Below are 11,359 nucleotides of genomic sequence, written 5' to 3' on the forward strand. Positions count from 1 at the left end.
AATCATGATTTTTTTTCTAAATTGAAGCCTGAAATTTCTATTTTAAGACACTATTGTCTTGAGTTTTAGTTTCGTCCACCCTCATCACTGTAACTCCTGAAATACAAAAGTGTGTTTGTCAATGAAAATTGTAAAGTTTGATGAAATGTCATGACGAGTAAAAATTTTTTTCAGGAATACGGTTTCCAGCAGCGTATAGCTCGAACCTTCCCCTTTAATATAAAAAAAAGATCAAGTCGCTACGATTTTTTTTCACAAAGTTACAGCGGTTCAAAGAAACCCTTGCATTTTGGTCATGTATTGGGTACTACCTGGTAAGGTGGAAAAGTGCAAGGGTTTCTTTGAACCGCTGTAACTTTGCGAAAAAAAATCGCAGCGACTTGATCTTTTTTTTAAATTGAAGGGAAAGGTTCGAACTTTATGCTACTACTAGCGATATTCCCCCCAAAAATTCTAACCAGTCTGTGCCAGTCGCCAAACTTTGTAGTTTGTCATATTGAAAATTGCCAACTTTGACGAGATGCACAGACTGGCTAGAATTTTTCGGGGGGTTCCCGCTTACAGGAGCATACAGTTTGAACCTTCCCCTTTAACATAAAAAAAAGATCAAGTCGCTGCGATTTTTTTTCGCAAAGTTGCAGCGGTTCAAAGAAACCCTTGCATTTTTGCAGTGCATCGAGTAGTGCCAATACATGACCAAAATACAAGGGTTTCTTTAAAGTGCTGTAACTTCGCGAAAAAAAATCGCAGCGACTTGATCTTTTTTTTAAATTGAAGGGGAAGGTTCAAACTTTATGCTCCTGTGAGCGGCATCCTCCAAAAAAATTTGTCCAAATCAGTGCATCCCGTCAAACTTTACAATTTTTATTGACAAACTTACTCTTGGATTTCAAGGATTACAGTGGTAGAGGTGGATTAAACTTGAACTCAGGACAATAGTGTCTTAAAGTAAAGACTTCAGGCTTCAATTTAGAAAAAAAGTCATGAACCTACGATGATTTTCCATGGAGTTATCGTCAATTAAAGTTGGATAATTTTTATCTCAAAAGGGACACTATCATATGTATAATAGGATGAAGTTGTAAAGTTGTAAAATACGATGGAATTTTTGTATCATTACATCGTTCGTGATAGCTATAATATTATTTGATATTTTATTCATCTCGACATGTTATAAATATATTACAGAGTACCAATGTCGTAGATTGCGTTAACTAATATTAGTTATAATAAATAAATTAAAGTAGAAAACATAGATGTGTACACATTATACACTAGGGATCAATGTTTATGAATTAATATCAAAATTAGTGTAAATCATTTCAAGAAAGGTTGTTTAAAATTTGCCCTGAGTTTTAACTACAAGTGATATAATATATGAAACATCGAGTCCCCTTAACTCAACTTAAACATGAAAACTTTTAACTGTTGTTTAATTTATCATTAGTAATAAATAAAAATATTGCTCTACATTGTATTTATAAAATCATTTTTTTCACTCGTAAAGAAAAATGTGCAGTCCATGCGAGAATACTTTACGAGAAACATAGAACACATAAAATGCAAATGAAATGTAAATAAAGAAGGAAAAATATACCTACTAGTAATGAAATGCAATCGAGTGCATCGCACAGCGTTCACAATGAAAAACGGTACTTCTCTTCAGTCTTAAGGCGCACAATGTTTGCAAATCTAGTGCAACAGAATATCGCGCATATTAAAGCTACAGTTGCGTGAATCGACGACCATTACTCCGTTCTCACATGATTGCAATATTTCTCGAAATACGGAATACAATTGGAAAAAGAGCATTTCTGAAAACATTGCAAACAGTGCTAAATCATCGTCGGTGCATTGTTGAAGTTGATAAGTTTCGCGTTCTTATCGTCCTCCTTTTTAAAATATTTCAGCGATATCAAACTTGAAAACACCTTTCGTTCCATAAAGAATATCTAACAGTTAAAAGACTGGTATTCAGTAATCGTGCAAAAATATCGATCATGCCCTGTCCTAGGCACATCACATTTTTCTATCCTGATTCTTTCTCTCGATCTGAACTTGACTCCAATCCAAAACCGAGGTAATTCGATCACAATTCAATGTTCGAACCGCTTCGACGGACGTATCGATTAAAGTAATCCGGACGCCAACACTTGCAGCTACCTGGCACTAAGAACCAATCATAGTACAACCTCACCTGCAACAAAACCACGAGTGTATGCAAACACACCAAATTTCCATACAAGTTGGTTTAAGTGAAACGCAAAGCGTCTCTCGTTCAATTACTCCGCGTTGATTGTGATGCAGAAAGCATGGCTTGCTTACCTGGAAACATCCCATCTCGTCGACGCCGTCGCAATGATGCTGCTGCGAGCCCCCATTGTTGCGGACCTCATTCTCGCCTGCTCGTTTTTGCAGATACTGCTGGTAGTTTTGGAAATCGTGGACAGGAGGCGGCGCGCCAACGCTGGAGTCCCTGACTCCACTGATCCTGGAGCTTTGGTTCTCTTCTAGAATCGTCTCAGGGTAAAAAATCTCCGCCACTAACAGGCTGGTCCATCTTGGCGAGGACAGGCAGCCACCATCCAGGTAATGGCATCTCGATTGCCTGTAAGATATCGTCAAGACAGTGAGATTGGTCGACAAAAATTTGAAAATACTGGGATTTAGGTTTAGCGTTTCTCAACAAGAGTCATATGGCCCCCTAGGGGTACCAATACCAATTTTTTGGGGCTAGATGAAGAAGAGGAAGCTCTGGACAAGAAGAGAAAGGGAGAAGAAATCGTAGAATCTTGATGGAAATATTTACATGCATCTGGTGACTTCGATGGTCTGCGTAAAGTAGCCTTCATAGGGTATTTGTACAACGTAACGCCAGATTCCCTGATAATTCTTCGCGAAGACTGGCGTCGCGTACTCCACTTTGGCTGGACAAGGTGTGGGTGGTCCAGTGTACTCTGGCTTTTCTTGTGGTGGTGTTCGTTGACGGTATTCCGGAGTGGATGGCTCGTCCCGACGTTCAGCCGCTGACGTAGCTAGTGGCTCGCCTTGTATAGCCTTGTACAGCATGCAGACCCTTGGGTGTATAAAAAAAGGCAGAAGAAATGGTGGTTAATCGATTGGAAAGGTTCAGTGTACAAGGTAAAAAAGCTTAAAAAATTCTGCAACTTACACTCCTCCGCCATTTTCGCAGAACTTTCGACCATTTCGGAGAGAGTCCAAGGCACTCTCTGATTCGGAGGATCTTTTGCTTCTGCTTCGTTTCTCGTCCGTGTCGACGCTACAATTAATAGAATACGAATAAAAAATCATTTATAATGTTTAGTCTATCCAGACAAAGACACTCACGAATTCTGGGAGTAGGATTGAACCGTGGCAACCTTCGGCAAAGAATCGTCAGCCTTCAGTATCGGCAAAGCCTTGCTCAAGAATTTTAGGGTATGATTCTTCAACAGAGCGCTGCAAGCAGGAGTAACTTTATCCTCATAGCCAAGGGGGGACTAGAAAATCCTAACTGTAATATACTCACAATGGGTAAGAAGATCCATTGAAGTATTGATTCATAGGATTGCGTGGGATGTAGCCTTTATTCAAATCTCCGCAGATATTGTGCACGGAGACGTACCCCTTTCCCTGCTTACCCGTATCTACAATTATGGATGAAAAATCTAACTGTTCAAGGCTCTCACGCGAGTTGAATAACACGTGAGGTTCAAATGCATACCATAACACTCTTTGTCGCTCTCTATGTACGGCGGCGGTCTTACTTTGGGCGGTTCTGCGTTCGGTGACTTTACAAAAGCATAATATCCTTCTGGAGGTTCATTCGACTCCACAGACAAGTCACTGTCGTTTGCCTTCGAGGGCTTCATCTCGTGGAATTCATCCGCGAAACACGACACGCAGAGAAGTATTATCTGGAAAACCAGCAAGGTTTTCGTGTCGGAACATTGTTTAATTCTAACGTAATTCTTTCCACAGCCTAATTGAATCGATCATTTGAACTCCTTCGCGTACAATTCTCTTTCCTAATCTTACCACCTTCCCTGCCGATTTGAAACGGATGACTATCCCAAACTGCCAACCTCAGAGCTCTCATTGAACGAACATAGATCTCTCACGCGATGGTACGTGATCGGTTACTCGCGGAAACTCCTCATCACGCGGCAGCAAAGGTATTGTAGAATGTGCACGAGCCAGACTCGTGAAAGTGTGGCAAGGGATTAAAAAGGGAATAGAAGAAAAGATTTAGACCCCTTGGAGACTGCTCTTGATAAGTAGGGTAAGGATCTAGCATACTAGCAGCAGAATCCCAATTTTCAATTTTTGGCCTTCATTTCCTTCTTCAACTGTAATCTTTGCTGCAATTGGGACACGAAATAGGGATTTATGATTGCACCTAGATTAATGGAGAGGGTCAGGGTCATCGAGTAATGACACAGAAACATCGTTCATTTGAACCACGGTGTCAGTCGATGATCCATCTCTAAGCGGTTTCGGTCTCACAAGGTATTCCCCGTTAGTGAGGATACGTCGTATCGTATTCGGCCTTAACGGTACTCGGTCCACGCTCTGCGGACTATTAATACTCGAGACTATAGTCTTGCACGCTGGACTTGCCCCACTAACACGTCGCTCCATGGGCCGTTACATTCTTTCGGCTCTTTAACGTTCAGGAATTTCGAGGATAAAAATCCTTGTCCATGACTATTTTGTCTGTCCTCTATTCTCCATCGAGAGAAGAATCATCGTAATTCTCACTCAAGATGCAAGGAGTTCAAAGAGATCTTATACATGCACTACTTCATATTGATTTTGAATAAATACATAATGTAGATAAGATAAGAATATCTCTAGAAATTATATAAGTTGGTGTTTGAGAATAGTCTCGAGAGTGTTAATTTAATAATATATTAGCGATTTTTTGACATTTTTTATTTTGTGGGATATTCTGAGCAAAATTGATTTTGAAAACTCTGTGCAGTGTATTGCTGCATTTTTTGGGTCCAACGGAACCAACCGAATATTCGATGTTTCTGCACGCAAAATGATATTTAAGGGGACGAAAAAGACGACTTTTCCCGTCATGACGTTTATTACGCATTTGCGTAACGGTATTACTTTATACCGGTTCCCAACGATTACTGAATACGGGACATTTCTATAATAAGCATTGAGCAGCGTTAGTCTAACGAATTTGTCAAATTTTTTATGCTAATAATTTATGAGCGAGCGCTTCCTAGAATTAGTAATTTAAGTTACGGCGAAACATTATACCTCTTCGTTAATTAAAATTCATTTCCCATCTGACCACAGTGTGTTCAACAAATTACCTACTGAATATTCATGTTAAAAATAAAATAAATACTGTTCAACGCAAAATTCTAAATTCAATTTGTTCTATAAAAATTCTTTTAATTTCTCGAAATTTCCTGCACTGTTTCGGCAGCGATATTGTTTTTATTAAAAATAAAATTAGGAGATAAATATAATTTACGATGCGTTGAGCTTCAATCGCTCAATGTCGAGAATAAGCAGTCTGTTAGGAAACAAGATAAGCATTGAATTAAATTAAAAAATAAATATGTACTTACGATAGTTGTTCGGAGCTCCATCATATCCTTGTTTTCTTCTTCGACGTGGGATCGAATACCATTCAAGAGTTAGAGACCTATTCCAGAGATGTCTGGTGACCAGTCGACGGTCATAGCAAAACTGAACACATTGAACTCGTGCTATGGTATAAGGAGCCACCTGCCTTCAGTCCTATACTCGTCACCGTGAAAGGTAACCCATCCCACATCAAATCCGCACGATCTTCCCAATCACCATTATTTACCACTAACTAAGAACTTCTAATTACCCACGTTCCCCAAAATTTCAAATTTCAAATTCAAACGACTTTCAGGATATTTGATGTCGACCTTCAAAAAAATCGAGGTCAGAACCACGTCCCTCACATTTTTACGTGCTTCGAAACATACAGTAAAATCGTAGTACTGTAAAGCTAGTTCTCCGAAAAAATGAATTCGTGTCGTGTGAGTCAGTTTTCGCGGTGATTCAAGTGATCTTTCTGGTACCTTTTCTTAATTGTCTTTTTGTACAGGTTGTAACGCGAAAAGGTAGACTCAAATTCGTTAAATTGTTTTTTATAAAAATCCCATCGAAATGGGGCAGACAATTTTGAAAAATATTGAGAATTGCGCGCTGTGAAGTGATGCGCATGCGCCCGCGCGATAGACTGCCGGTGGAAGCGAAAGATAGCGGGAAGTGATTGCGCCGATGAAGACGCTAACACTTCGTGTCCTTGTCTTTGGACCATCCCCGCTGGTTGTGATTGTAACTGTCGTTGCATTCCAACACAATCGTCACTTTCCAGATGCAACGCAATGTCTGAACAGGTTTCCACATGGGGTGGGGGAAGATTGTAATTAACACTACGTTCAAATAAATAAATATATGCCTTAAGTAAAATTTTGGGTGAAATCGATCATTCAAAACTTTTTACCCTGATCACCGAGATCGATATTTATTTTTCTTCTAATTTCACTTATTTTTTAATTTATTTCTACCTACAAGAAATTGGAAAATAAAACATTTCAGTTACCGAGAGGTAGAATGCTGTGACTCCTAGTTTTATTAAAGTTAATTTAATATCTGAGAAACTTTCCTCGTTAGTCTCTGAACAATCGTACTCAAAAAGTTGTTAAGATACAGTGGTTCTTCGTTATAAGCTCACGGCTCGCTGACAAGTTTATATTTAGGGAGATGCTTCTGATATCAAATCGTATACAAGTAGCTCTTAAGCAGAACTCGTTTATTCTTAATAATTTCAGTACATAGTGAATATCAGGGCATTGCCGGAAGTGCACATCGCTGTAAGAGTTGGTCAAGGCCATCGACTCATTGAACATCATTCCACGGCGAGCATAACGAAGAATGTGGAACAGTAACTCGACAAGTCTACGTGTTAGTAATTGAACTATACTCTTCTGTTTCATTTTTTAACACAACATTACAAATACAAGAAGCTTAAAAACTGTGGGACACAATATTTAGATTAATTTTTAATTCTCACTATATTCCTCCTCCCAAGATATTTTATAGTCCCATAAAACGATTAAATATAAAGACTCAGAGCGCGGAAGACTGCATTGAAATTTGTATAAGACATGCTGCAATTGTTCCAATTCCAGTAAAGACCTGGATGCTAAAAGCACGGAGGCACAGCTTTTGTCATTTTCTTAAAATAAATATGAAAGAGATCGACTTACCCGTGAATAAGATGCAGCCAGACGATGAATATCTTCTTCGTGTCTTCGAGCGTAAACCGTGTCTTATCTACGTTGAAGATGGAGGAAAAACGGTCGAGGAGTTTCCTCTAACGAGAGCAGGTGTACAACGGAAGACAGGTTTCATTTTTTTCCCATTTTTTTTTGTAGGATAGATGACATTTATTTCATTATTTTTATCGTTATTACTTGCTACTTGAATGCTATACTTGTATAGGTATCTATAATTATGTCGATAATTATGCATGAATTTAAAGAATACGTGAGGTCAGCCGCAAGATGTACAGCCCGTGTCAGTGTTACAATGATCCGTACAGGTAAATAATTACAGAACGAAATTACACTTCTTTTACTCGGTCGATGCAAATACTCGTTGGGGGGGATGGAGGTTCGGGTGGTGGTGGTGGATTAGGGGCGATGGCGGCTCATCGATTTCCTTTGATTCCGAATTTTAATTTACACACGTCTCGATTTTATACCACTAGATCACGGTAGAATATTCAGTCCCTCTTTCGTTCGTTCGAGTAACTTCCTTCCTTCTCCTCGTTCCTCTTCGAATCTTTCTATTCTTCTGCCAACCTGACACCCTTATAATACTTAATTACCTTATCGAATATTAATTCTTTATTTATCTTGCTCTCCCTAGTTACGATGAGTCAAGCTCTCGCATTTAAACAATGTACAAATATATTTTCTCGTTATCTCGATAATCGATTAGACTCGTCACCTGCTCACGGCCGATTCAATTGCAGACGATTGAGATACGCTATGCTTTTTGGTCTATCCGTAATACATCGTTCCTTTTGACCCTTTTCCAAGATAGAATTTTAATCGAAGAAGCAAAATTTCCGCAATCATTCCGCACACAAAAAATTCATTTTCCTCGTCGCGGAACATAATTGCGTAAAATCGAACATATATTCACGGGAAACGAAACATCGAAAAAAATATGAGCTTCCTGTGATTATCTAACTCTTACACCTCTCAGGAAGTTAAATATACATTAAAAACAAACACGGAACATTCTCGACAATATCGACGCCCGATAGCGTGCCAGGAGTGCCTTCGAATTCGGAAAAATAATAAAACAAAAAATCATTAATTAAGTATCTATATCAAGTTATAAAAAATGTAATCAATTTCATGTTGTTGCATCTTACTTCAATAACAGATGAATAAAATTGCTCGGTTAGCCAAATATTAATTGATTCCTAATTGGAATTATACAGGGTGTTCAATAACAGATACCAAAAATCTTAAAGAGTGATTCTACATGAAAAAATAAGATGAAAATTAAGAATGACTTCGTTCCTGAGTTATTAATCGTGAAGAATATACCTACAATGTGGGAAAATTGTCTGTCTGACTTAGGACCTATTCTACTGCAGAGACGCCTAAGCCGACTTAGACGTAATGACATCAGTAGAATGATCTTCTCGTGTCAGACACATTTCTTCAGCAACTAGTAACTTGAAGACAAAGCCTCAAACGCGATTTCAAATATTCTTGATTTTCCTCTTATTTCAGTATGCAGAATCGCGTCTCGAAATTTCTGACACCATTATGGAACACCCTGTACACGTCGAAGCTTCATCCGAACTCGAAGTCGTGATGGTTCTAACAACAGGCCTCGATACTTGATCGACTTGTCCCGTGATTATGCAGGAACCGCCGCGTATTCAAACGCAATATAGACCATCTAATCCGAATTGCACTCGACAAGTTTGTACAACTTATACATTTACAGGATACGTCGAAATACAGTATACACACGCCGCCATTCCCGATTCTCGAGGGCACGGGGAAATAACCAGCGAAAAATGAAAAGAGAAAGAAAAACATAACGTACAGGTCACCAAATTTCCGTTCACCAACTTGAAGAACGAGGCACAGTTACGTGCGGTTCGTGGTCACGCGAGAAGTTCGTGTTTCAAGATCGATCCTTTTGCTTCGCCTCACTATCGTCATGTTAATGCACTCGCGAATGGCCAATCGGAACGCCGACTCTTAACTGCACGAAATCGTAAAGGCCTCGAAAAGCGTCGAAATTCTATCAGCGCGTAAACGTAACGATACAGCGCTGAAAGAAACGTGAACGAAAACCGAGAAAAGAGAATTCCTCGAACACTGGCAGTTACGTAATACAGTGTTTCCTCAGTATAGGCTCGCTGGCGAGTTTACCGTGTGGGACACATTCTCCAGGTCTATTACAGTAAATAGGAGGCTATAACGAGGAAATACTTTACGTCTGATGGCGACCGACAAAAATTCGTCTAAAAAATATCCTTTTCATGGTGAGACTTAAGTCGATATCTTTCTGTACGAAAAAATTAGAATTGTAAGAATTTTTTGAAACGCACAAATTTTTCATATTTTTCTATCCGCCGCTGTTAAAAATATAAAAAAATTGTGGTAGAAAGAACTGAAGTCTCACCCTGCAGAGGATACCTTAAGGTGTATCGACGCGCACTGGCCTCCAGCTTGATTCCCTCTACGGCTGATCAAGAATCCTAGGGGTGATTAAACGTAACGAGTACCGTTTCGGTAGCCCCTTGTTCCTCGAACACAGCTGGACAAATAATTCTCGTGTTCCCCTCGAATAAATGAAATCGTACATACTCTATATAACCGAACGTCTATATCCTTAAACTTCTTATCGCAGCCGTTGAAATACTGTGCGCTTCTCGGGTTAAGTAAGAAACCGATCCACGGTGCAGAACGATTATTGAGGTGGGGATTAGAGGGGGTGGGAAGGGAGAGATCGCAACGTTTCGAACGTCACTAACAATGCCCGTGTGGTCCTCCGTAGACACGAGTGTATCGACGCAGGACAACCGTAACCGATCGTTAATCTGGCCTTTTATTATTCTATTCTCTCTTATTCTTGATTAAGCACGAAGCATACCTCCGTGAACTGTGTATACGTGAGACGAGGCAAGTACAGCCAGTAGCTTGCTTCCTCTGGTAAATAAATTAAGAGAATAACGCTTCCTCTGTCCCTCAGATGCGATAGTATCGATGGTACACCGTTAACCGATCTCTAGGATTGGTATCTGTCGGGACCCCTTCAGAATCGCGTTCTCTCGTGTTGGAGGGAAGGGAAACTTTTGCGCTGCACTCCCCATGGATCGTAGGGCACAAGTTCTGTGGAAGATATCGACACACGCGTTTAGTCTCGGAAGGAATACAGTCGACAAGATCGTAGAACGACGCTACGACGATGGCCACCGATTGCTCGCGGATTCGCTGCGCTGACGTACAATCTTGCGCAGGGGATCGATCACCCATACGAGTTCCATCGTTTCGAAAGACAAGTGGGACCCGAGAGAACACTTCTATGCTTCACGAGTCGTTCGAAACGATCGAAGAGTTGCTTTCTATTGAAACCGCGACAGGTTTCCTTTCCGAGATGGGATTGTGCCGAGGCTCCCTGTTGATCGATGCACACCGACTTTCATTAATATTTCGACACTGATCAAATCTCTGTTGGCCTGTTTTACGAACTTTATGATTCAGTTTATTTAAGACCTTCGCCGTCCATTTGAAACGACACATCATCTCCGAGTATTAACGAGAGTTACTGCGCACAAGATCTCTTTTCATCGACTTTTAGCTACAGGCTTGAGAATAAGTGGAGAGCACGTTTTGTCGTCAATATTCGAAAACACAAGGTATTCGCGATGTGCCAGAAGTCTACCGCGTGGATTTCAATTATCACAGTTGCGTTTTTCTCGTCGTGTACCGTCGATAAAGGAAACCGATGAAACGTCTACAATTATTCGAACCAATATAGATGGACGAGGGAGAACTACTGCTCTCGTATAAAAGATCACACATATTACACTGCTAGAACGTTTTCCAGAACACGTACAAAAAATAGCATTTTCTTTGAAACTTAGAGCCAATAAGGAAGCACTGATTCGTTTCCAGGAAACAAAAACGGGATCTCTACGCGAATAGGAGACGAGGAAGGGTCGATGCGAGATTATCTGAGAAGACAATGGCCGAATGGTTCGATGGTCGAAATGAAACATCAAAACGCGATTGGCAAACAGCAACGGGTATCG

At 40.1% G+C, this 11,359-nt stretch overlaps 1 protein-coding gene and 1 long non-coding RNA gene across 2 annotated transcripts; both read right to left on the reverse strand.

The window, feature by feature from the left end:
• Positions 1–791: 791 nt before the first annotated feature.
• On the reverse strand, positions 792–5,876 carry Spz6 (Spaetzle domain-containing protein 6). Its single transcript, XM_076387705.1, has 8 exons — positions 5,595–5,876; positions 3,725–3,917; positions 3,530–3,647; positions 3,349–3,459; positions 3,173–3,280; positions 2,810–3,076; positions 2,326–2,608; positions 792–2,197 (listed from the first exon to the last, which is right to left on the reverse strand). The coding sequence occupies exons 1-8, from the start codon at positions 5,616–5,618 to the stop codon at positions 2,090–2,092; spliced, it is 1,212 nt and encodes a 403-aa protein (XP_076243820.1). The 5' UTR covers positions 5,619–5,876; the 3' UTR covers positions 792–2,089.
• Positions 5,877–7,077: 1,201 nt separating this feature from the next.
• LOC143185185 (uncharacterized) lies at positions 7,078–7,539 on the reverse strand. The gene is made up of 2 exons (XR_013002874.1): positions 7,275–7,539; positions 7,078–7,210 (listed from the first exon to the last, which is right to left on the reverse strand). It is a non-coding gene; the product is annotated as an uncharacterized LOC143185185 (long non-coding RNA).
• Positions 7,540–11,359: the final 3,820 nt, after the last annotated feature.

The sequence above is a fragment of the Calliopsis andreniformis genome, chromosome 10 (assembly GCF_051401765.1).
Source record: "Calliopsis andreniformis isolate RMS-2024a chromosome 10, iyCalAndr_principal, whole genome shotgun sequence".
Lineage (NCBI taxonomy): Eukaryota > Metazoa > Arthropoda > Insecta > Hymenoptera > Andrenidae > Calliopsis > Calliopsis andreniformis.

Bases quoted from the DNA above. Each gene is read 5' to 3' on its own strand.
- Spz6 (XM_076387705.1), bottom strand. From the start codon at position 5,618: ATGATGGAGCTCCGAACAACTATC. The intron at 3,648-3,724 runs GTATGCATTTGA...CCATAATTGTAG, and splicing joins GAGCGACAAAGAGTGTTATG to ATACGGGTAAGCAGGGAAAG. The intron at 3,281-3,348 runs GTGAGTGTCTTT...TATTAATTGTAG, and splicing joins CAATCCTACTCCCAGAATTC to CGTCGACACGGACGAGAAAC.